General features: G+C 41.2%; 1 protein-coding gene across 1 annotated transcript in view; it reads right to left on the bottom strand.

Annotated features, from left to right (window-relative positions):
- Positions 1-11,361: 11,361 nt before the first annotated feature.
- VWDE (von Willebrand factor D and EGF domains) overlaps positions 11,362-26,879 on the bottom strand; it is a 70,090-nt gene continuing 54,572 nt past the window's right edge. The window contains 14 exon segments of the mRNA XM_089315623.1: positions 11,362-13,417; positions 16,898-16,927; positions 16,930-16,992; positions 18,296-18,391; positions 18,486-18,581; positions 19,554-19,634; positions 19,637-19,648; positions 20,885-20,980; positions 21,541-21,636; positions 22,889-22,984; positions 23,048-23,060; positions 23,062-23,144; positions 25,367-25,668; positions 25,670-25,928. Coding sequence (XP_089171749.1) covers positions 13,299-13,417; positions 16,898-16,927; positions 16,930-16,992; positions 18,296-18,391; positions 18,486-18,581; positions 19,554-19,634; positions 19,637-19,648; positions 20,885-20,980; positions 21,541-21,636; positions 22,889-22,984; positions 23,048-23,060; positions 23,062-23,144; positions 25,367-25,668; positions 25,670-25,928 — 1,442 coding nt within the window. The 3' untranslated portion in view covers positions 11,362-13,298.

Genomic DNA, 26,879 nt, shown 5'->3' with positions numbered 1-26,879 from the left:
GGCCCCGGCCGGCCGGTGAGCCGCCGCGTCTCACCCGGGACTGGCTGCTGGCGGGCAGCACTTTCTTTTTTTTTTTTTTTTTTTTTTTTTTTTATCTTTTATTTAATGAATATAAATTTCCAAAGTACGACTCATGGGTTACAATGGCTTCCCCCCCCCATACCGTCCCTCCCACCCACAACCCTCCCCTTTCCCACTCCCTCTCCCCTTCCATTCACATCAAGATTCATTTTCGATTATCTTAATATACAGAACATCAGCTTAGTATACCTTAAGTAAGTATTTCAACAGTTTGCTCCCACACAGAAACATAAAGTGAAAAATAATAGATGATTTTTTTTAAATGATGATGAAATCAGATCAGACCTATTGTCATGTTTAATCCCAGTGAGAGTCAAGTTGGGAATTGAAAATTTCTTTCTTTCTTTCTTTTTTTCTTTTTTACAGAAGATCAGTTTAGTGTACATTAAGTAAAGATTTCAGTCGTTTGCACCCCCATAGAAACACAAAGTGAAATATACTGTTTGAGTACTCGTTATAGCATTAAGCCTCAGTATACAGCACGTTAAGGACCGAGATCCTACATGAGGAGTAAGTGCACAGTGCAGCACTTTCAACTGGCCCTAGGGCCCCTGCCGGCCGGTGAGCCGCCGCGTTAAGACACTCTCTGCGCTGATTTCCGTATCACAGATTGTACAGCACCTCGAAATAGTTTCCTTCACTGTGACGATCGGTCACAACGCAGAGAGGTTAAATGAAGAAGTGTGTAATCACGACCATACTCTTCCTTCGTAACTTCAGGCAGATTTAGGCATCTCTACAATATATTAAATAATTTCCAGATATTTCATAGGAACACTTTGCATTGTTTTATGGACTTCAAAATTTCATGGGAAATAGGAGTAGAAGGTAAGTTTCTGTTGGTACGTAACATTTGAAATATGTATTTTGGGGCCAATGCTGTGGCTCAGCGGGTTAATGCCCTAGCCTGAAGCACCGGCATCCCATATGGGCGCAGGTTCGAGGCCTGGCTGCTCCACTTCCCATCCAGCTCTCTGCTATGGCCTGGGAAAGCAGTAGAGGATGGCCCAAGTCCTTGGGCCCCTGCACCCGCATGGGAGACCCAGAAGCAGCTCCTGGCTTCGGATCGCGGCAGCTCGGGCTGTTGTGGCCATCTGGAGAGTGAACCATCGGATGGAAGACTTCACTCTCTCTGCCTCTCCTCTCTCTATGTAGCTCTTTGAAATAAAATAAAATAAATCTTTGAAATATGTATTTTTTCATAATACATGTTTTCCACGAACTTTTTGAGTAATCTATGTATACAGATTTCAACATGTTTTGAACCAAAATAAATTTAACTTTTAAATCCATTTCCACAATCTTTTTAAGGTACACTTATGTGAGTCAAACACAAGGCTTGAGGAAATATATCTGTATAAATGTTTTTGAAAAATAGTGGAAATATGCCATACATTCTGCTCTGCAAGGTTTTTTTTTTTTTGCTTAATAATGTAAATATATTTTATAGCTAAACAGTATTATCTTCATATGGATTTATCATATACTATTTAATGAATACTGTCTGTTAGATATTTATTTATTTATTTATTTGACAGAGTTAGAAAGTGAGAGAGACAAAGGTCTTCCTTCTATTGGTTCACTCCCCAAATGGCTGCAATGGCCAGAGCTGTGCCGATCCGAAGCCAGGAGCCGGAAGTTTCTTCCTGGTCTCCCACGCGGATGCAGGAGACCAAGGACTTGGGCCATCATCCACTGCTATCCCAGGCCACAGCAGAGAGCAACTGGGACTAGAACCGGTGCCCATATGGGATGCTGGTGCTGCAGGTGAAGGATTAACCTAGTGCGCCATGGCGCTGGCCCCTGATCCTGGATTTTTCTTTTTGGAAAAGTTTTAACTACAAATTAAGTTTCTTTAATAGATTTAAAGCTATTTATCTTACATATTTTTCTGAGTGAGACTTCTTGGTTTGTGCCTTTCCAGGAATTTATCCATTTCATGAATTTTTTGAATTTATAGGCATAAAATTTATTATATCTCTTTAGTACCCTTTTACTATGTATAAAATTTATAGTAATGTCACTTCTTTCACTCCTAACTTGGTAATTTGTCTTCTTCTTTTTTATCAGTCCAGTTAGTGGTTTCCAAGAAGTAGCTTTTATTTTATGGTTTTTCTGTTTTTAAAAGGTTTCTAATTGCTTTTTTTAAGATTTTATTTATTTGAAAAACAGAGTTACAAAGAGAGAGAGAGAGAGAGAGGTCTTCCATCCACTGGTTCACTCCCCAGATGGCCGCAAAGGCCGGAGCTGCGCCAATTCGAAGCCAGGAGCCAGGAACTTCTTCCAGGCCTCCCACGTGGGTGCAGGGGCCCAAGGACTTAGGCCATCTTCTACTGCTATCCCAAGCCATAGCAGAGAGCTGGATTGGAAGAGGGGCAGGTGCGACTAGAACCGATACCCACATGGGATGCCGGCACTTCAGGCCAGGTTGTTACCCGTTATGCCACAGCTCTGGCCCCTCTAATTGATTTTTAAGTGTCTTCTTTGGCCAGAGTGCTGCTTAGAGCATCTGCCCTCACAATCAGCCTTTAAGGCATTTGGATCTGGCTAAAAAGCCCACAAGAGTTTCTCAGGCATGGAAAGCCAAGACACTGTGGGGAAAAAAATGACCTAAATGAAAGATCTCTGTGAGTGAGATCCCAGCAGAAAGAATTGTCGCTCCTCCTCTTCACGGAGGAACAACACAGGATCCTGCCTAGGCTTCCTATCCGAGTCACGGCACCATTATGTCGCTCCCCCTCTTCGTGGAGGAACGACACAGGACCCTGCGCTGTTCTTTTGTCTGCTCGGCCCTCCCCGGGTTTGCTGCTGGTTCTTCCCGGGTTGGCTACCGTCCCTTCCACCTCCGTGGAAGGGCGGTTCCCCCTGCCACTTTCCCCACTTCTGCAGGGGAGCGGCACACCGCCGGCCGGCTCTCTCGGGGGCTGCACAGGTGTTCCTTCAGATAGATGTTCCCCTTAGATGTTCCTGGTGCATGTTGTCTCTCTCCTCCTTTATAGTCCTCTTCCGCCAATCCCAACTCGGCTGCCCACACGCCGAGTACGCTGCTCTCCTCCAATCAGGAGTAGGTCCTCCAGTTTATTGGTTGAACTGGAGGCAGCTGTGTAGAAGCTGTTTCTCCCTTCTCAGCGCCATATTGTGGGAGCAGATGCATAGAATAAGTCTTAATTCCAGTAACTTAGTCTAGTCCGAGTTGCTCCCCACAAGAATGGGCCATCAAAGAAGGCAGTACATTTCTCAGAAGGGAGGAGAGAACTTCCACTTTGATTATGGCCTTGTCTAAATAAGGTCGGAGTTTGTGAACTCAAGAGGCTTCCATAGCCTTGGCAGCTCATGACAAGAGCCTCGGGTGATTACTGGCATCATAAATAAGTGTGTCAATTGTTAAATTAACAACGGGAGTCACTGTGCACCTACTCCCCATGTAGGATCTCTGTCCTTAATGTGTTTTACTATGTGAATCAATGTTAAAACTAGTACTCAAACAGTACTTTATACTTGGTATATCTGTGTGGGTGCAAACTGTTGAAATCTTTACTTAGTATATACTACGTTGATCTTCTGTATGTGTTCTTTGCCTATTTTGAGAATAAAATGTCAGATGTGGCTGCTTTTCTCTATATTATACTATGCCAAATGTGTTATTGTTGATAAAAAGAAAAATAAATATGTAAATTCAAAAAGCAGGAAATGATGAGGGTAGCCATACATAGCCAAAAGAATATGGGACCCAGCATGACACCAAAAATATCAAAATGAGGAATCCAAATAATGATATGTGTGAGTCATGAAATAATAACAACAATAATAATAAAACCATACATCCAGTTACATGAATTCCTCTACAGGGTACAAAACCAAGAAAGTAAGAGTAAATTTATTTGAATATTCAAAATAAAATATTCTACACAAAATAAAATATTCAACAACACCAGCCATCAGGGAAATGCAGATCATAACCACAAAGACATATCTCCTTACCCCTGTCAGATTGGCTATTATTCAATGTCTCTGTAATTCTGCTTTTCAAATAAATAAAGACATATATAGAGAGGGGGGCAGAGAGACAGAGAGATCTTCTAACTGCTGGTTCACTTCCTATGGGGCCGTATTGGCCAGGGATGGGCCATTATGCAGCCAGGAGCCAGGAACTTCATACGGTACTTCCACATGGATGCAGGGGTCCAGCTAATTGGACCATCTGCTCCTTTCCCAGTTGCAACAAAAGTGGAGCAGCCAGGATTCAAATCATTCACATGGGATGCGAGAACTGCAGGGGGTATTTTAACCCATTCTGCCACAATACCACCTCACTGCACCTCATTTTTAACCATGTTTAATTAGTTTATTTTCTTCAATACAGTTGTTTGAGCTCTCTCAACAGTTGGGTCTAGGCTCTTAGTATTCTGTATGATTTGAAAATACCTTCCCCTCATCTATGGGTTGTTAGTTGTTTCTTCATTCTCTTTGCTTTACAGAAGCTCTGTAGTTTGAAACATCAAATTTGTCTATTTTTGCTTATGTTGCCTGTACATTTGGGGATGTAATAAAAAAATCATTGCCCAGACTAATTTCAAGATGCATTTGCCCTATGTTTTCTTCCAGAAGTTTTATAGTCTCGGGTCTTATATTTAAGTTATTCATCACTGTTTAGTTTATTTTTGTATCTGGTGTGAGATTACTGCATAATTACATCATTTTTACACACATTTTCCCTACGTGATTCAATGAAGAGATGCCCATTCCCCATTCTGTGTTTTTTGCACCAATCCTGAGAATGTGTGTATTTATTTCTAGATCATCTGTTGTGTTCCAATGCTCTGTGGCTCTATTTGTATGTAAGAATCACGGGGTTTATTTTATTTTAAGTTTAGTGTATTTCACATATACAGATTTAGGGAACAGAGTGATACTTCCCATCCTACCCTCCCTCCCACCAACATTACAATCCTTCTTCCTCTTCCCTCTCCTGTTCCCACTCTTAAAGTTTTACAAGTATCTGCTTTCAGTTTTCTTAATGAATGTACAGTTAACCCTACACTAAGAATAAGAGTTTAACAAATAGTATGAAGGAAAAAAACACTGTTCCTGAACAGAAGAGACAAGGGCTGTAAACCATCATTGACTCTCAAAATGTTCATTTCACTCCAATACATTACATTATTAGGTACTCGATCAGTTACCTCAGGTCAGGGAAAACATGTGATATCTTTTTGGGACTGTCTTATTTCACTAAGTATAATGGTTTCTAGTTGTGTCCATTTTGTTGCAAAAGACAGGATTTCATTTCTTAACAGCTGAGAAGCACTCCATAGTGTATATATACCATAATTTCTTTATCCAGTCAACAGTGGATGGACACCTGGGTTGATTCCATATCTTAGCTATTGTGAACTGTGTTGCAGTGAACATGGGGGTATAAATAACTTTTTCAAATGTTTATGTCTATTGGTTTGGGTTAATTCCCAGGAGTAGGATGGCTGGATTATGTGGTAGGTCTATATTCCATTTTCTAAGATATCTGCACACTGTCTTCCACAGTGAACCACTGGTTTTTTAGGTCAGATATGTTATACCTACAGCCTTATTAGTTCTCACCAGATAGATTCAGCCACCCTCAGATCTTGCTTTTTCCATTTGAATTTTAAGATTTTTTCTTCCTATTTCTCTGGAGAATGCCATTGATATTTGCTTGGGGTAAGCACTGAATCTGTACATCACATGGCAGTGGATATTTCAACATTAATTCTTTAAATCAAAGAATATGAATTTCTTTCTAATTTGGATGTTTTCTTAAACTTCTTGCATCACTTTTATAATTTTCATGTAGAAATAATTTGCTATCTTAATTAAATTTACTTGAGGAAATTTTATGGTTTTTAGGTTATTGACAATGCAATCTATTTTTAAATTTTTCTCTGCGCTTGATATCAGTGGATAAACATGCTACTGAGTTTTCTTGTTGATTTGTATGCTGTGTGGTTATGAAATGTGTATGTCAGTTACAAATGATTGTGTGGAGTCTATATGGCTTTCTATATATAAATCATGTAATGTGAAAACAGTGAAAATCTGACTTTCTCCTTCCTCTTTTGGATACTATTTCTCTTGTCTTTCTTGTCGCTCCCCGTCTTCGTGGAGGAACGACACAGGACCCTGCACTGTTCTTTTGTCTGCTCGGCCCTTCCCGGGTTAGCTGCTGGTTCTTCCCGGGTTGGCTACCATCCCTTCCACCTCCGTGGAAGGGCGGTTCCCCCTGGCCACTTTCCCCACTTCTGCAGGGGAGCGGCTCACCGCCGGCCGGCTCTCTCGGGGGCTGCACAGGTGTTCCCTCAGATGTTCCCCTTAGATGTTCCTGGTGCATGCCGTCTCTCTCCTCCTTTATAGTCCCAACTCGGCTGCCCACACGCCGAGTACGCTGCTCTCCTCCAATCAGGAGCAGGTCCTGCAGCTTATTGGTTGAACTGGAGGCAGCTGTGTAGAAGCTGCTTCTCCCTTCTCAGCGCCATATTGTGGGAGAGCAGATGCATAGAATAAGTCTTAATTCCAGTAACTCAGTCCAGTCCGGGTTGCTCCCCACATTTCTTGGGAAAGGGGTTACCAATTATAGTTAGAGAGGCAGAGTTTGTTTAAGTACTCAGACCATGATAAATTAACCTTATTAGTGGAAAGCACTGTGGCATAGTGGGTAAAGCCACTGCCTGTTGTGCTGGCATCCCATTTGGGCACCAGTTCAAGTCCTGGCTGCTCCACTTCCAATCCAGCTCTCTGCTATGGCCTGGGAAAAAGCAGAAGATGGCCCAAGTTCTTGGACCTCTGGGGACCTGGAAGAAGCTCCTGGCTCCCAGCTTCAATCAGTACAGCTCCAGCCATTGCAGCCAACTGGGGAGTGAACCAGCAGATGGAAGACATCTCTCTCTTTCTCGCTCTCTCTCTCTCTCTCCCCCTCTCTGTGTAACTCTGATTTTCAAATAAATAAATAAATGTTTAAAAAATTAACCTTGGCCGGTGCCGCGGCTCAATAGGCTAATCCTCCACCTAGCAGCGCCGGCACACCAGGTTCTAGTCCCGATCTGGGCACCGGATTCTGTCCTGGTTGCCCCTCTTCCAGGCCAGCTCTCTGCTGTGGCCCGGGAGCGCAGTGGAGGATGGCCCAAGTGCTTGGGCCCTGCACCCCATGGGAGACCAGGAGAAGCACCTGGCTCCTGCCTTTGGATCAGTGCGTGTGGGGAGCAACTCGGACTAGACTAAGTTACTGGAATTAAGACTTATTCTATGCATCTGCTCTCCCACAATATGGCGCTGGGAGAGGAGAAAACAGCTTCTACACAGCTGCCTCTCACCAATTTGACAAGCTGCAGGAGCTGCTCCTGATTGGAGGAGAGCAGCGTACTCAGCGTGTGGGCAGCCGAGTTGGGATTGGTGGAAGAGGACTATAAAGGAGGAGAGAGACAACATGCACCAGGAACATCTAAGGGGAACATCTATCTGAAGGAACACCTGAGCAGCCCCCGAGAGAGCCGGCCGGCGGTGTGCCGCTCCCCCGTGGAAGTGGGGAAAGTGGCAGGGGGAACCGCCCTTCCACGGAGGTGGAAGGGACGGTAGCCAACCCGGGAAGAACCAGCAGCAAACCCGCAGTGCGCCGGCCACGGCGGCCATTGGAGTGTGAACCAACGGCAAAGGAAGACCTTTCTCTCTGTCTCTCTCTCTCACTGTCCACTCTGCCTGTAAAAAAAAAATAATAATAATAACCTTAATCTGCAACAACTTATGACTCAATCCAAAAGAAGAATATCCATTGGCCAATGCTGTCGTGTAGTAGGCTAAGCCTCTGCCTGATGTACCAGCATCTCATATGGGCACTGGTTTGTGTCCCAGCTGTGATCCAGCTCCCTGCTGGTGGCCTGGGAAAGCAGTGGAAAATGGCCCAAGTGCTTGGGTCTTGCACCCTCCTGGGAGACCCAGAAGAAGCTACTGGCTCCTGGCTTCGGATTGGCCCAGCTCTGGCCATTGTGGCCATTTTGGGAGTGAACCAGTGGATAGGAGACCTTTCTCTCTGTCTCTCTCTCTGTTTGTAACTCTACTTCTCAAGTAAATAAAATCTTTAAAAAAGAAGAATATCCAAAATATCCCAACAAAAAGAACTGATAAATGTTTGAGAACATGAAGGAGCCATCACTCAGATATCCTCATTACATGTTTCATATATGTATGAGGTTACTGTACCATTCATTATGTGTCCAAACATTGAGTGTCAATTACCTAGGAGAGAACACTGTTTATATGCTACTTGAAGAAATTCCAGAACAAGAAAATTAACATGAAGTGACCTAAAAGAAAGGCAACTCATAACTGGCAAGCAGATGGAAGGAAGGGATGTGTGGAGGATTACAGAAGACCATGGAACACATTAGTATAAAAATTAGCTCATCACTTTTGACTGTGATTGTGCAGTGAGCAGGGATGTTAACGCTTACAAGACATACACTGGTTTGTATATTGTAGTTCAGTCAGAATGTGAATAAATTCAAAGTGAATAAATGGAGGAAGAATGATAGCTAACATCACATACAATAGGAAATGCTCATCAAGATTCACCATCAAGAACCTGGTTCTCTAAACTTTGTTCAAGTAGAACCAGAAATGCAGCAAAGGCACACCCATTGTCTCACATGAAGTTCTGCAAACACACTCAGAGCACCCAAGTCTGTCCTGGAGATCGTACAGGGAGCAGATTGGTCTTATGGGGAGGAACACAGATCTACATTTTGGAGATGTCTCTTACCAGACAAGAGCTCCTGGACACACAACATGGCCTAGTAATGATTCCTTTAGTAATTGTGTGTATGTTCAAAGGAGTTAGCATTCATGCTAAAATCATATGTCGTGTACTAGTGAAAAAGCATTATAAGGGTCAAGTGGTGTTGCACCGTGAGTTCAGGCATTACTGGGATCCCCAAATCCCATATCACAGAGGGCTGCTTCCTCCACTCCAAATCCTGTTTCCTCCTTATGTACTAGGAAAGGCAGTGGATGCTGGCCCAAGTGCATGGACCCATAGCACCCATGTGAACAACCTGAGGGGAGTTCTGGGCTGCTGGCCGTGGCCTGGCCTGGTGCTAGTCGTTGAGGTTATGTGAAGGGCAAATCAGCGGCTGGAAGTTCTTCCTCCCTCTCTCATTGTCTATGTACTATGCCCTTAAAAATATAATTATTTATATTCTTAGATTCAATGATCTTTAACATTTAGCCATTTCACTTCCTGGGTAGGTATTATATACATACACATCCTCTCACCTAGTGGGATTCATGACAATGGTCAGACAGGAAAGAAGAGCACACTGTCATGCAGATGGTTTGATTCAGTGAAGACAGCATTTACAACTGTGTATATAGCAACTAAAACACACAGCTCCGTGCCAGCGCTCACTCAGCCTGGCACCCGCAGCCCCCCTGCCCGCACTTACTTGGCCTGCGACCTAAGTACCACGTGGGGAAACACAGGCCCTGTTCCCGCGCTCTCTCAGCCTGGAACCCAGTGTGCACTGCACGTGTGCCCGCGCTCACGCGGGAAACTCAGCCCCGATGCCCACGCTCACTCGGCCTGCCACCAGCAGCCCCATGCAGGACACACAGGCCCCGTACCCGTGCTCACTCGGCCTGGCACCCGCAGACCCACGCGGGGCACACAACCCACTGTGCCCGTGTTCACACGGCCTGGCAACCACAGCCCTTCACAGGACACACAGGACCCGCCCCCCACGCGGGACACATAGCGCCTGGGAAGCGGAGTATCCGCGGGACCGCGCCGGCCCCTATGCGCCTGCACTAACCAGGATAAGTGGCGGAGTCTCTCGGAGCTTGGAGGCTAGAATCAAGAGAGGATAGTCCGAATATACCGCTTTCTGCTTATGGACCACAGTTCCCACAAGAGAGCAGCTTCGATTATCCTCACGGGCTCCTCAACCAGGCCCCTTCCGGGCTCTGGCCCTGGCAGCGCGGAGGAGCACGGGATTGACGCCTTCCCCTGGCCCTGGCAGCGCGCGGAGGAGCACGGGATTGACGCCTTCCCCTGGCCCTGGCAGTGCGCGGAGGAGTACGGGATTGAAGCCTTTCCCCCGCGCCTGCGCAGTCGCCATCAAGAAGGCGGGCTCCAGAATCCGCTTAGCTGAGGACCACTGCAGTCTCTTGGCTCGGCAGAGGCCGATGCCTTTCAGGGCAAAGGCGCCTTGGACTGGCCAGGGCTGGGGAAAGCGGGCCTGGGATTTTAGACTGAGTTTCCCGCAAGCTTGTGAGGCCAGGGGTGGCTTTGCGGGTGCAGCCTGGCAGGCAACCCTAGATCCCGAGGCTCCGCACCCCCCTGTCTCATCTGCGTCACCTTTAGGACCCGCTGTAGACGAAGGATCCAGAGGGAAAGCAGAAGTGGCATCCTACAATGAAAGCCCTCGCAGCTAGGTTAGCTTAAAATTAATATCCTGGTGTAGGTCAGTTCACAATAGCTAAACTATGGAATTAATCTGGCAACTGAAGATTGGATAAGGAAATAATTGGATATATACACCTGGAATACCACACAGCAGTAAAAAAAAAAAAAAAAGAAATCCTGTGATTTGCAACAAAATGGATGAAACTAGAAAACATCATACTCGTGAAATAAGCCAGTCTCAAAGGGGCAAATACCACATGTTCTCCCTGATCTGTGATAACTAATAGAGCACCTAAAAGAATCTGTAGAGGTGAAACTGACACTTGGAGAAGCAATCAGCTGAACAGCATTGTCTCCACTGTTGAGGAACTTTTTTTTTTATTATTTCATATAATTTGTTGAACTCTTAACAAAGTTAATCATATGTATTCAAAGTTAATTGACAATAGATCTTAGTAAAAAAAAAAATAAGAATGGGAATAGGAGTGGGAGGAGCAAGAGAGGTGGGAGTGTGTGTGGAAGGAATTGCCATGTTCCTAAAGTTGAATTTATGAAATGCGTGAAGTTTATATGCCTTAAATAAAAGGTTTCTCTGGGAAAAAACAAGTAGAAGACTACAAAAAAAAAAAAGTGCCAGTGGCCATTTGTACTTGAAACGATTTAAAAAAATTAGTAGATTGAGGTTTTATTTTTTAGTTAGAAAGTCCTAAGCACAGGCTCAAACACTGCGTGCAGTATGGTAAGGTTTAAGTTTATTTAGAAAGTGGGAGGAACGCAAGAGACATGAGGGCGTTATTCAGGGAGAGCAGACCAGAAAGGGTAGTCGGGGAGCTCCATAGCCATGGTTGCAGGGGTCGACGCAGGGTCCTCGACTGCTCTTTCCCCATTTTCCTCCCCTATCTTTACTGTTGTCCCTAGTGGGATTCAAGATGCAGTCAGAAGTAACGCTGCAGGGATTAACATGATCAGCTACTGATCACAAGCATTCCAAAGGTAAATTAATACAGACATATAGAATGTAGAGAAGCAACCCAGTTCTGTCTTGTCTAGCTGGATTTGAAAAGCTTTTGAGGCCACAGGGCCTTCCGTACCATGAAAATCTCAAATAAAATAAATATATGTATATTAGTTATTTTTATTTATTAGAAAGGTAGGCACAGAGAGCGAGATCTTCCATTCTCTGTTTAACTCCCTCAAATGGCCGCAATGATCAGAACCGGGCCAGTCTGAAGCCAGGAGCCCACAACTCCACCTTGTCCTCCCACGTGGCTGGCAGGGACCCAGGTAATTGAGCCAGTTTATGCTACTTCCCAGGATATTATCAGGCAGCTGGCTCAGAAGCAGAACAGCTAGGACTTGAATCAGCACTCTTCACAGGGGATGCCAGCATTGTAGGTGGTGGCTTAACACACTGTGCCACAACACCAGCTCCAAAATGATGTATACTTAAGGTGTTCTCAAACCCAGAGAACCCGAGGTTCTATTTCTCTTTTTCTCAACACTATTTAATCAAGTAAGTACTCAATAACTTTTGTCTTCTGATGTTCAAACATAGCATGGTTATTTTCAAAATGGGGGCTATAAACTTCAGTGCTAGCAGAAAATATGTAGATGAGGATATTTCAAAATGGTTTGTGGCAAATGGAAATAAGTTTTTTGTGGCAAAATCTTTTTGAAAATCAAAGATACAAGCGGTCTTCAAACAGTTATGACAAATGCAAATAATGAAAAACCATACAAGGATTAAAAAAAATTTTTGCCCCAGAATAAACTAACCTTTTATTTCCATTTCCATGATAATTGTGAAGTACCCTTATATACACATTTTGCTTCTAAGCCAGACTAATCCAGCATCAAGCTTTAAGAAGAAAATACCATTTCCAAAATTACAATGCTCCAGCATACTTTTGATGTTCATGACCCCTATACCTTCTGAAGTCCCACAGAGTATATAATTGCTTTATAAATTGATCTCCTGCAGATTAAGAAATTTTAAGAGATCTGCCATATTGTGTGTGAGGGGAGTGGCATGGGGAGTTATTAAGAGTTATCCTGGTATATATAGGAATTAAGGTAGTAAAATGTCTTTCTTGTAGATATTTAGAGATGGGAGTCTTACACAAACAAAACACAGTTCAATATTACATGCAAAAAATATAATCAGTTTTAAACCAGATGTTCTGTAGCACTGGCCTTCCAAGAAAATGTGAGGCCATATTAGGAATCCCAAGGAGCCCTCTATTCTTCTGTTGGTTCTTTGTTTCTGAAATACAAATACATCCTAATTCTAATGATGTGAAGAGCTTTTATTGCTTTTCTGGGGATGGATTTTACTAGGGAGCAAGAGAAGAGAAAGCATTTTTATCAGGGGAAAGAATGGTAATAGACAAGACCTTAATGGTACATGACCCATTGAAAATGTTTAGGGCCACTCTCAAGTCAATGAAGCAATGATTCATTCATCTAAAAGTGGAAGATGTTCTGAGACGGGGGAGGGTGGTGTTCTGGTATAGTATTTGACCAAAATATAAAGCAATGGTGTCTTAGGTCCATCTGGGGGATACCTGCTGAAAGTAAGTTATTAAGTTATTTTGGAAATAACAGCAGTTGGATCTATATTCTATTCAAATCCCTTAAGTACACATTACAATTTTACATGAGAGATAGCTAACAACACTAGAATGATATTGTAGTGTAAGAGGCAAATATTAAATCCTTATATGTCTTTTTTATTTTGGAAATAAAACATTAGCAGGAGATCAGTTACTAAGTGGAAGATATTATGCAAATATCAACATCTAATATTTATTTTCTTTTTAAAACTTAACATACCTGTATATCCAACACGACAAGAACACCCATTAGGAAATACACATCTGCCTCCATGAAGACACTTTTGATTGCAAATTGCTGTAATACATGAATCTTTACAATTAGCATCTTCTTTTTTTTATTTAAAGATTTATTTATTTGAAAGACAGAGTTAGAGAGAGAGAGAGAGAGAGAGAGGTCTTCCATCTGCTGATTCACTACCCAGATGGCCACAAAGGCTGGAGCTGCACTGATCCAAAGCCAGGAACCAGGAGCTTCCCCCACATCTCCCATGCAGGTGCAGAGCCGTCTTCTACTTCTTTCCCAGGCCATAGCATAGAGCCTGATCGGAAGTGGAGCAGCTGGGACTGGAACCCGTACCCATATGGGATGCCTGCACTGCAGGTGGTGGCTTTACCAAATACACCACAGCACTAGCCCCTCAATTACCATCCTTTGACAGGGAATACCTTGACATATCCTGTTGCAGTGATCTGAATCTACTTAGGATTGGATTACTAATATCATCCTAAGAATCTATTACATTATATGAGAAAGACTTGCATCAAATTATGACAATTGATCCCATACATAGGCATTATTTTTATGTGGCAATTAAAAAATAAATTAGGAGCTGGTGTTATACAGCATGTTAAGCCACCACTTACAATGCCAGCATCTAATATAAGCACAGGTTCTAGTCCTGGCTCCTCTACTTCCAATCCAGCTCCCTGCTAATGTGCCTTGGAAAAGAACCAAAGATGGCCTGAATACTTGGGCCCTTGCCACTCATATGTGAGACCCAGATGAAGTCCAAGCTTCTGGCTTTGGTGTACCCCAATCCAAGTCTTTCCCTCTCTTTCTGTAAATCTGCCTTTTAAATAAATAAATCTTAAAAAATATAAAGTTAAATAAATGATTACTGACCACAATGAAAAGGAAAATAATATAAACCACATATATAATTTAAAATTTTTCTAAATTATTAAAGCAGTAAAACAAGTAAAAAAATCTATTAGTCAGTGATCTATGGATGGATCTAATCTAAGCACTCTCATCTTTAAGAACACACATATACACACACCACAGAAACTGAAACACCCAAATTCAAACATCATTTTTTTAAAATTCCACAAAGATGGGGCCGGTGCTGTGGCACAGTGGGTTAATCCTCCACCTGCAGTGCCAGCATCACATATGGGTGCCTGTTCTAGTCCCGGCTGCTCCACTTCCAATACAGCTCTCTGCTATGGCCTGGGAAAGCAGTGGAAGATGGACCAATTCCTTGGGCCTCTGCACCCACGTGGGAGACCCAGAAGAAACTCCTGGCTCCTGGCTTCAGATCGGTGCAGCTCCAGCTGCTGTGGCCAATTGGGGAGTGAACCAGCGGATGGAAGACCTCTCTCTCTCTCTCACTCTCACTCTCTCTCTCTCTCTCTGCCTCTCCTCTCTCTCTGTGTAACTCTTTCAAATAAGTAAATCATCTTTAAAAAAAAAAAAGAAAAAATCCACAAAGATACGATTAAAGGAAAACAATTTCACTGATTATGTTCTATATTTTAAACATTTGAAGTCTTTTTTGAGAGAAGTTCAAATCAGTAACAGAAGGTAACATTTATAATTTCCTTTTTAATAACTTAGCAAAAATTATAAAAAGACATTTCAGTAGTGGCTAGCATATGGAGAAACACACTATTTTAGACTACCATTGGAAGTTGAACATGAATCAGCTCTACTGAAAAGCTTCCTGAAGATTTTCACACTGTCTGTACTAGAAGTCTCTTCCTTGAAATGCCTCCCCAGGCAATGAGAACATAACCGTATTTCAGTCTCCCTATGTCTCAGCTGCATATCTTGTTATCAGCTGTTTCTACAGAGAAAATGCTTATACTATTTATAACAACTTCTAAGTAAATAAAATGTTCAACCTGAGAGAAAAGATCAAGGGAATTCCAGCATTTATATTAAGAAACTTAACATAGCAGTTAAAATTATATCTTTTAAAGATACGATCTATCCTGGTAAGGAATGTTGAGTGAGAATGAGCACACTATAAAGTTATATACAAGTTATTTTCATGGAAGAGGTACTGCTCCAGTATCTCAATACTGAAAGCTTGCACAGTTCCCTTTGATACAGCTGTAATACTGATGGGTATGTTTTCACCAGGGTGGCTGTACAGAGTTGGGCAGGTTGATTAAGGCACAAGGGCTCCATTGCTAAGGAAGCACCATTCACATCACAGACCTCACAGACTTGAGTGTTTATTACAACAAGCTTCCAGTAGATGGCAGTAACACATTTTGTTTGAACAATACCAAAATTCTAGTTTCTAATTCACAAAAGGTGCGTCAGTGTGCATAGCTTCAGACTGTGCCAAAGAACTTCAGTCGGCAGCCAGTGGACCATATCTGTACATTCATCGTTCTCTCTCGTGTCCACACAGCCTCTCTCCAGGAGGAGCAGCCCATGTTGGGGTTGGCAGCTCTTTTTCTGCAACATTTTATCAGATCTAACATCCAATGAGAATTATCAATGTTTGAAAACTAATACTTAACATATAGCACTTTGCTATATTTTTTCCTAGCAGAGGAGTTATAATTATAAATCATAATAGTAATTACTAATACAATAAGGTCTAAGAGTCATGGAAATTATATCCAAGAGTTCTGATGTGTGGGAACAACCATGAGGTTCATGAGACACTGAGGAGGTACTGACTTCCAGGGAAAAGGCATGGTCACGCTGCAACTGTGTCATTTCAGCTTACAACTTACTTGTTTACCAGTTTGGAAATGACATAATTATTACTCGTTTGAAAATATTTTAGGTATTTCTAATTTTTCCCATGATATTAATTTTTAATTATAACTTTATTTCATGTACTCATATATTTAAAACTGCATATTATTCAATTTTCTTCTGTATCCTTAAGATTTCTTTTCTGCAGAAATGTATGACTAAAACTGTATAAAAACAAGTTAAATGAACAAAAAAGTAGGAGAAATGAACCCAGGTGATGAATTTGAAGTAATTTTATATGCTTTTTTGTGTTTTCTAAGATTTCCAATATGTACACAGTGTACTTATCATATACTGTGAAGAAATATTTAACTTAATTTCTGTATATTAAAATAATTTGGGGCAAGCCGAAGCCAGGAGCTTCCTCCAGCTCTCCCACATGGGTGACGGGGGCACAAGCACTTGGGCCATCCTCTGCTGCTTTCCTAGGCACATTAGCAGGAAGCTGCATCGAAAGTGGATCGCCAGGATATGAACTGGCACCCATGTGGGATGCAGGTGCTGCAGGTGGTGGCTTAAACCGTTGCTCAAAAAATTTGGGGGGTGGGCATCTGAGAGAACTTTGCTGCCAACAGAGCATAGTTTGAAGTTACCCACATCTCACAGATATTAATATTGCCATGCTTTTTATGGAATAGGCATAAAATTGGACAAGTTTTCATTTCTAAAGCCATGTCTTTTAAGGTTAAGCATGTTGGATTTTCTAACACTGTAGTTTAACTATTATAGCAGGTTCCTGCTGAGATTGGATAGTAGAATAGAAGTCCTGTGGCTTACGTATTTGACACTGCACTCCTTCCCAAGCAGGGGACAGTGGCAGATGCCAGGAGCAATGCATTCACCACCATTTTTACATTTCTGAAAGCAGACAGCTGCAAGTAGAAACCAAGACAAGTTAAAATGCTCAATCACTAGACAAATCCTATCAGAAACCACAATGTCGCTCCCCCTCTTCGCGGAGGAACGACACTAAACCCTGCCTAGGTTTCCTATCCGAGTCACGGCACCATTATGTCGCTCCCCCTCTTCATGGAGGAACGACACAGGACCCTGCGCTGTTCTTTTGTCTGCTCGGCCCTCCCCGGGTTTGCTGCTGGTTCTTCCCGGGTTGGCTACCGACCCTTCCACCTCCGTGGAAGGGCGGTTCCCCCTGCCACTTTCCCCATTTCCGCGGGGGAGCGGCACACCGCCGGCCGGCTCTCTCGGGGGCTGCTCAGGTGTTCCTTCAGGTGTTCCTGGTGCATGTTGTCTCTCTCCTCCTTTATAGTCCTCTTCCACTAATCCCAACTCTGCTACCCACACGCCGAGTACGCTGCTCTCCTCCAATCAGGAGCAGGTCCTGCTGTTTATTGGTTGAACTGGAGGCAGCTGTGTAGAAGCTGTTTACTCCTCTCCCAGCGCCATATTGTGGGAGAGCAGATGCATAGAATAAGTCTTAATTCCAGTAACTTAGTCTAGTCCGAGTTGCTCCCCACACCACAACATTTTGGATTAACGAGAAAAAAACCATAGTGAGAGGTCAATGTTTACGGGACCTCAGTCCCTTAACATTTTATCAAGAACATTTTTCAGTGTCACTATGTACTCTAAGGAAAATGTCATTTCCTTGTTTGTATTATGTCCCCTTGTGCATCGTGACTTAATGTTTCCCAACTGTTGGACATTTGCACTGCTTATCATTTTCTACTTTGATCAATACATGATAGCAGATGCTAAGCTTCAATCACAGTTTTATAGAAAGGGAAAAATGAAACATTTCAGTGAAGGAAGACACCATCAACTCAGAAACTTCACAGAATAAAGGCTCTCCTCCGCGGAAAGGCTGAACAGGTTGGTTTGAGATGGGGCCGAGGAATCAGTCATTTTTTAACACCCTCCTGTCCAACCGACTTCAAATTAGGAGCCCGAGATTTAAGGCCGTGTTATTCATCCCGGCAAGTGTGGCTGAAGGCCTGCAGAATACAATATGCCCTCTTCCTCTGCTAACCCAGAATAAGCTCTGGAGAATCTGCCTTTTTCACCTATTGGGAAAAGATATCTACTAAAGCAGGAGAAAATAAGCAAAAATAAAAGCAAACACAAGTAAAGAAGAAGGGAAGCACTGTTCATTTGGGGTTCTGCCGTGTGCCCGTGACGGGGCTGGCGGGAGGAGCACTGTAACAACATTCTGCTTGCATGTGTTGCATTGCTTCCCACTCCAGCCAGAAGCATAAGAGCAGATGTTTGGTTGCACACACTTTCCTCCGTTCACACACATAGGATCACAGATGCCTGAGGCAAAGCAGGGAACGTCCGCCCTCACACAGCAATGGTGTTTCGTTTTGCTTTACCTGCAGTGGGCAAATAACATTCAGGGGTGTCTTACTTTTTTGGCATCTCCTGCCAGTGTAGCCTTCCCGACAGACGCACACATTATTTCTCACACAGTGACCACCATTCTTACAGGAAGGGTGACAGAGAGCTGAGAGAACACAAGGCAGCAATCTGTGATCATTACAAGGTCCATGGTTATATATCACGGATTACATCAAGTGCTCATTATCTATGGGTCCATAAAGCAGAGGAATGTGCTATCAAAATAAAAGATCACAACTGCAGGTCATTTAAACTGTCCTTTCTAAATCCTACAATGCAGGGCTTGTAGCTTGAAGCTGCTAGTGGATTAGCACACCTTGAAATGTCTTGACGTAATGATCATAGCAAATAGAGGCTCTGGTATTACTAGCGCACATGTTATACACCTTAACTTATGCTTCACCATATGAGGAAATAAAGTGTGAAATGACATGGACAAAACCAAGAAAATAAGTCAAAAGCTAGCTCAAAATGAGAATATATCTTTTTGTAGAAGTCAGAAAAATCTCAGTAGTTTGTCACGGTATTCAGAAAGTATGTATAAAAGTATAAGATAATGTTTGAATACCTACTGAGGTCATGAAGGCGCAGTTTTATAAGTGACATTCCTATGAAGCTTGGTCACAATCTTATTTTAAACAATGGTTAGTTGTAGGGTCAATTTTTAAAAAATTTATTTGAAGGGTAGAACAGGGGAGGAGAAGGACAAGGAGGAGGGGAGGAGAGGCCTAGTTTCACTCAACTGTGTTTGATTTGCACCGTGAGGTATGATCCACCTGGGTTCCTTCCTGGGTTTTACGTTCCATGCAGACAACTGCAGTGAGGGGTCCTACAAAAGTTCATGGACAAGTGCCAATGTTGTGAGCCTAACATATGTGGAACAAGTATACCTGTTTCACATTATCACTCTGATACACTGTATGAACAGGTCATTTGGTGGCCATACCTGCAACATCCTGAGAAACAGGAAATAAAGCACATCTTCTCCTTTAAAATTGTCTCATGTCTACTCAGAGCCCTGTTGCTGTCCAACTAACTTGCCATTTGTCTTTTATTTCCACTTATAAACAATGATTACCATTCTGACATCGTACACCGAAGAATCCATTTGGACAAAGGCAAGTGTTTGGCTTATTACAGGAACCTCCGTTGAGACAATGGTGTCACACAAAGCTAATGAACAGCAGGAGAGAAGGAGACCACAAAGTTTTATTATTTAAAAAATGAAAGCTGTACAGAAGTACAAAATTATATATAATAAAATATTTTATTTTTACTGCAAGGAAAACCCATAACCTATAATGAATTAGAATTTGCCAAAAGTAAGAATGAAATAACTAGATAATTGCTTTGGAAGTGTGTTCATTAAGTTTACAAATAATATTAAGCTAAGAATGTGGAGACTATTATTAGAGTTCAAAATACCCTAAGTAAGTAAAAAAAAAAATTTACTGTAGGTTAAGAGGAGACAAATGCAACAGCACCATCAGGACCGTTTGTAATTTACTCAAATCCGAATAGCCATGCACACCTTTCTGTCTCCTACCAATTAAAACAGGAACATTGCACTCAAGTCCTAGCATACTCAAATCCGTGTCTATCTTTACTTCTTCACTTTTAGTTTGCTTTGAAAGGTACCTCAAATTCCATTTTTCAACCCAGATTTTACCTGTTCTCCAAGGTCTAACTACAAATATTTTCTCCCAGACTCTACTTGCCAGAATTAATTTCTTTCTACTTCTAAGGAACTGTGCATCAATGACATTATTTATCATAACCCAACATGTGTAATAAATAGTCTTTCTTATAGTTGCATCCTGTGTCTCCTTCAATAACAGTATGCTCAGTGAAGTCAGGGCAAACGTTTTGATCTGTTTCACTTTGCATCATGCGTCACACATGGTTGGCGAACTGTAAACACTGGATTACATTTTCATTGAGAAAAGCCATTAAAACACAGTGGCTACGTCAAACACAGGTAACTGGAACTATTGCTGTCAACGCAGCAAGGCTGACACTGTGATAAATATATAGCACAACATGATGGGTGCATGCTTACCTTGGAATTGCTTAGCTGTCTAATGAAACAGAATGTCTGTGTTGCAACAAAAAAAAGTGAGAGAAACCAAGAAAAAGCAACACAGATATTTTTTTTCTACACTACAAGGTAGAAGAATGAGGAAACTACAAAGGCAAAAAAGTATTGGTTGGGCAGAATAACAGTAAAACTAAGATATTGGGTGCTTCTATATAGGAAGAAAAAGATGATGGAAAATGTAAAACTAAGTCTGAAATGACAACTTCATACCTGTCTTATCCGATCAGTTTTATATTTTTATGTGTAAGTGTTTAGCATATTAGCAGAATTTCTTTTCTTAATGTACTCATTGAAGATAATTCTGGGTTTACCTGTACTACAGATTGGTCCATTCCAGCCAGGCTTGCACTGGCAAACATCTGGTGTAAGACATTCACCTCCATTTTCACAGTGCCTGTTACAGATCACTACGATCATGGGACAAAAATAAAACAAAAGTAAATCAGGATTTGAATGGTCATACTGTTGATTACTTAGCTTGCTCATAATTGCCAATCACATATGCTAATGAATGAGATTAGAAAGACAAAATACACTTTGGCTGTAAATACTATCAAATTCTTACATACAGTTATTTTCTTGTTAATAGAGATGAGAGAAGTAGAAAACTATTGAGCTGAGTGGTAAACAAGAGTTGGCTATTAGGGGAAATTACTAGTTACTGATGAAAGTAACCAGACATCAATTAAATGAGATTACATACACATACAATTAATAAATCTGGATTCATCTTATCTCAAAGAAAGGGTCATGGATACAGTCAAGAGGAGAGTTACATCCGAGGCTAACTCCTTTATCTTAGTGATGGTTACCCACAGTTGCCTCCAGTACTACCCAAGATGGTAACCATCATCACAGACCATGAATGTGTGTTCTTTAGTTAGGCTGTTGGGTTCATTTCATTAAGTGTTACAGCCATCAACTATTCAAAGGAGTAAATTCATTGTTGGAAGACAGCTTTGCTTACTTGTTTCACACCTTGGTCCAACAAAACCATAAGCACAGGTGCAGAGATTGCTGGCCAGGCACGTGCTGCCGTGTTGACAAGGTGGGTGACAATGTTCTGCAGACACACGTTATCAAGTCAGCTCTTACTTTCACAAGTCAGTTTATGTTTATGAAGCACAGCCAGAATAACACCTTGTTGTACAAGCAAATTAATGATGAGCTCAGTTCTCTTTATCCAATTTAGTTATTGTAACACAATCACAAATGTAGTATTGACACAATCACAAAACACTCATAGCATGTTTTGGGTTGCCAAAGCCTTTATTCACTGGATATAAGCTTTGGGTTATAAAAAGTTTTGGCTAACCAAATACTTAACCCTAGACACCTTCTAAAAAGTGAGACTTATGGTATTTCTGCCCTACAAACATAACATTTCTATACTTCTATGTTTCAATTTTCATGTTACTGATATTGAATGCTAGTTCACCCTAAATTTACTTTACTTTGTTAACTTGTAGCTGGCCTTGTCATGAATGCATTGAACCTAGCTATCAGTTTGCTCATAATTATAGGTACCATCTACAAAATATATTACTTTATGACATTATTTTCAAAATAAGCAACAGCCCTTTCTGCCATGGACCTGGCTTAGCAGTACCACTCTCATTTCCCTCTCTTTCTGCCATAGACCTCTCTTAGAGGTCGTGCTCCCGCTGTCTCTCTCTCCACCCCAGAAAGCCCTTGGTTGCCCTGTGCGTGCTCTTCCGCCAGGGACGACTCTTGGACAGACCTCTCCCACTCTCCTGCTACCCCGCTTGCACACAGACCTTCCTAATTATTGGTATTTTTTCAATGTTTTTTCCTCTCTAGTTTACAGGCAATTCTTTGGCCCACTCACATTGAGTATTTCTATTTTTAGGAATGCCATTTGACAAATTCTCCACTTAAGATTTCAGCAAAAGCAATGTAATTATCCCAATACAGATATGTTTTTCAACATGACATTTTAGGTTTACCTTATACCTTCTAACTATTTGACATTTATGCATCTTTTTCTTAAAGCTAAAATATTCACAAATAACTAAATATCAAATATCTAAATAAATATCAAAAAATGATCTCAAAAGATAATTATGCCAAAGACAACCCAATAGGTTATCTTTAGATGTCTGATTCTGAAAATTTAAGTTTTCAAAATTCTCAAATTATTTTTAAAAACTATTTAAAAATCTCAAACTCTTGTAATCAGTATTAACAAATATGTATCAGTATATACATAGAAAAATGAGTTATCTTTTAGAAAAAGGTTTTAAAACAACATTTCATTTTAGCTTTATTATTTGATTGTAAATCTGAATGATCACCTTTGTCTCAGGTTGGGCCACTGTGTCCTGGAGGACACTGACAGAGGTCAGGCTTGATACATTTTCCATGGTTCTTGCAGTCAGGGTGACACACAGCTATATAAAACATCACTAGTGAAATAAAATTTAGTACGTAAAACCAAGGACTGACATACTCACCGGTCTGGCAGTTTAGACCCAGTGTACCCAGGCCTACATTTGCATACATTTGGGGCAACACACTCCCTGTTTTTTCCATATGGGTGTCTACAAATGGCTGCAGGAATCAAGGGGAAAAGGCTGTTGTTGATACCACAGATGCATCTTGCCTACAGACTAAGCTACAATAAAAGCAAGATGCTAAAAAATTTGAACATTTTGATTCTGCTATTAAACAACTACTACATTACTCATATAATTTTTTCCTTTAAATTTGTCTTACCATTAGAATGACTGAAGGAAATGATTAATAGAGTAAGATACATCTATAAACACACACACACACAGGGCCTACAAAAAGTTCATGGAAAATTCACTTTTAAATACATATTTCATTTCTCTAGAGCTGATTTTATTTAATTTTTGTATTTGAAAGGCAGAAAAACAGTAATAGAAAGACTGACAGACAGATCTATCCTTTGGTTCATTCCCCAAATCCCCACAACAGCTGGGCTAGGTCAGGCTGAAGCCAAGAGTTGGAAACTCAGTCTCCGACGTGAGAGTCTGGACCCAAGCAGCTGAGCCACGGCCTGCTGCTTCCCCAGCGTGAGCAACAGCAGGAAGCTGGAACTGGAAGCAGGGTAGAACCTGAACACAGCACTCGGAGGCTAACGCTTTTGAAGCCCCCTCACCTACTCACACACAAATACACATATAAGTATACGCTGTATGTGAATCCACACACACACACACACACACACACGCACGCACACACACAGGAAGTAATTACTCCACAGCAGAACGTGATGTTGAAGGTAACACTTAACTACACATGGGCTTACAGTCTTTTTCAGATGACAATGAGGTTTTAGATACTACTCAGCTAAATCTTGGTACATGACAGGGACAAGCAGACTTTCAAAGAGCAAGATAACCTTCTTTCCCATGTTATGATCATTACCATGAATCCCTCACTTCATAATACTAATATCTCTATTTTCAAGAAAAATAGTATATATGTATATGATGTTTACATATGAAGTGAATGTAGTAAAATGGTAAAAATTATTAAATTTGAAAGATAAAAAAATTACAAAGAAAGAGCAAAATAAATGCCAGGAACACATCATATACTAACAGATTTGTATTCCTTAAGCTATACCTGATATATTCTCTTTGGTTTTTAATATTTCCCAGAGTAACTGAAATGCATGAGATCTATTTATTAATAATGAATTTTATATTATAAACATATGGGTGTTGAGGCTTACACAAAATTCCTCTAGGTAATACTGAAAACACAGGAATACTCTAAGAGCTCTTTTCCTTAACTCTGGTCTAAAATACACCAAAACAAGACAATAATAACAAAACATGACCAACAAAGGACACAGCTTCTCTGTCATCAAAGCCTAAAATCTGACTTACACCAGAGAAAATAGTGCTGATAATTGTAAAAAGATGAAAAAAAAATACTTTTAAAATTAAAGTAATGCACAACTTGTTTTAGTTGAGTTGGAGAAATTAGAGACACCTAGTTTATGAAAATAAGCAAGTATGCTGTAATTAGCAACTTGAAATGGTAAATGCCTGCTGTGGGCTGCAAAAACCCAGATCACAATGTCAATCAGATCTATCGTTGTATCGCTGTATCTCCTTAGATGCTTGGCTCCAGGAAAGACAGCTTCCAAAGCTCTACTTTCTCATTTATAAAATGGGAAAAATAGCACCCACTATGTGGGGTTCTTGGAGATCATGGACATGATTGATACAGAATGCTTCTACAGTAATTACTCAATATTTATAATATATATTACACAGGTTTACTACTGTATAATATTAAATGATTTTTTAAATCAGAAAACCTACTTTTTTCAAAATCTCATGTAAATAAACAGAAATAATAAATAGAAATAAATTAAGTAGAATAAAATTTGTCAGGAAAAAAGCATATCTTCTTAAATAGTTAAAAGAGCTTTCTTTGTATCTTATATTTTAAAATGTTCATTTATTTCCATTGAAAGGCAGTACAACAGGGACAGAGAAAGAACTCTTCTAACTGCTGGTTTACTCATCAAATGCCTACAACAGGCAGGGATGGGCTATGCCAAAACAGGAGCCGAGAATGCCATTCAGGACTCCTGTGTGGATGGCAAGGACCTAAGCACTTGAGCCATCATCTACAGCCTCCCAGGTATATGAGCAGGAAGCTAGGTTGGAAGCAGAGTAGCCTGGACTCAAACCATCATTCAGATATGGGATGTAGACATCTTAAGTGGTAGCTAAACACTCTGTGCCACACCACCCTCCCCTTTGTATCTTCTGAAGTTTTCATACTACCTCTACAGTGGATACCATTGCCATAATACCCAGAGGGGCAACGTCCAAATCTGACGTGGCCATCTGTGGCTGGCACACAGGAAACACCTGGGAAACAAGATGATTCAACAAAAGTTGATGCTTTGGTCGATCCAAACTTTACTGGCAAAATAGTGATTGTGTTAGGAACTGATGATGCAATCCCATCCTTTTTCTGTGTGTAACCTTGGGAAGAACTGTTAATTTGAGAAATAAACCCTCCTGTTTCTGTTTGGATGGAGTTTGGGATAATATCCTTTACTGCAACATGGGAGCTGTCTGATTAAAGAACTACCGTTGTCCAGAGAAACTCCTGACTCATGCAAACCAAGATCTGTCCTGAGTGCATGATCCACGTGTTCACAACTTGGTATCTGATGGGAAACAGCCTTCTCTGAATTATCCTCTTGAGTAGTAACTGATTTTGATGACAAGTGGTAGACGTTTGTGGTTGTATTCAAGAACCTGCTGGTAGTAGCAGGACTGTGGGTAAACCTTGTTCCAATAAATGAATGTTAGGTTGATGTTGGCTGAAAATCTTTATCTAAACAACCAAAAGAGAAATAGAAATGTAACTCAATAATATGTATTAATGTTCTGCTCTACACACAATACGATTTGACAATAAGGAACTGATTTTTTCATTAACTATTACATGTGTAAAACAATCCTACCGTGCACAAGGGAATAAGTCATGACATGGCTCCTGATATCAGGAATTTATAGGCTAGTTGGGTACACAAGATAACAGAATTTCAACTGGGGCCAGCATTGTGGTGGAGAAGGCAGGCTTATAAGCGCCCTCCTGGAATACTGGTATTCCATATGGATGATGATTCAAGTCCTAGCTGCATCACTTCTGATCCAGCTCCCTGCTAATGCACCTGGGAAAGCAGCGAAAGAAGGCCCAAGTGTTTGGACCCCCACACCTGTGTAGGAGACCTGGAAGAAACTCCTGGCTCCTGGATTCGACCTGATCCAGCCCTGGTAGTTACAGCTATTTGTGGAGTGAACCAGCAGATTGAAGATCTCTCTCTCCCTCTCCTTCCCCCTCCTTCTCTCTCTGTACAGCTACCTTTCAAATAAATAAATAAATCTTTTTTTAAAAAATGGAATTTCAATAGTATAAAAGTTGAAGAATAGTATTTTATTAAGAACCTGAAATAGCCAACAAATGCTTGTTCAACACTTAACACATATTAAATTCAAAGTAAAGTATGGCCTCTGTCCCTGAGAAATTCAGATAATTGTGTCAAAGACACGGACATGTGAGTTACTCATTTTAGTTGTCTGTGATAACTATTATAAGAGAGACTGCTATGGGATGAAATCTATATGGAAGAGGAAGTAATTTTGCTTGGAAAGAGGGCAATAGAAGCTAAATGCATAAATAAGAGCTGATAAATTATATAGGTGATATTTTGTATAAAAGCCAAAGAACTGCAGCTGTAATAATTTTTTAAAGAGTAATTTATTCGAAAGATAAAGTTACAGA

This window comes from Oryctolagus cuniculus, chromosome 16, assembly GCF_051225735.1.
Source record: "Oryctolagus cuniculus isolate XC-2025 breed Fujian yellow rabbit chromosome 16, ASM5122573v1, whole genome shotgun sequence".
Classification (NCBI taxonomy): domain Eukaryota; kingdom Metazoa; phylum Chordata; class Mammalia; order Lagomorpha; family Leporidae; genus Oryctolagus; species Oryctolagus cuniculus.
Note: the sequence above shows the minus strand (reverse complement) of the source record. Positions and strands in the feature narration are given on the sequence as shown.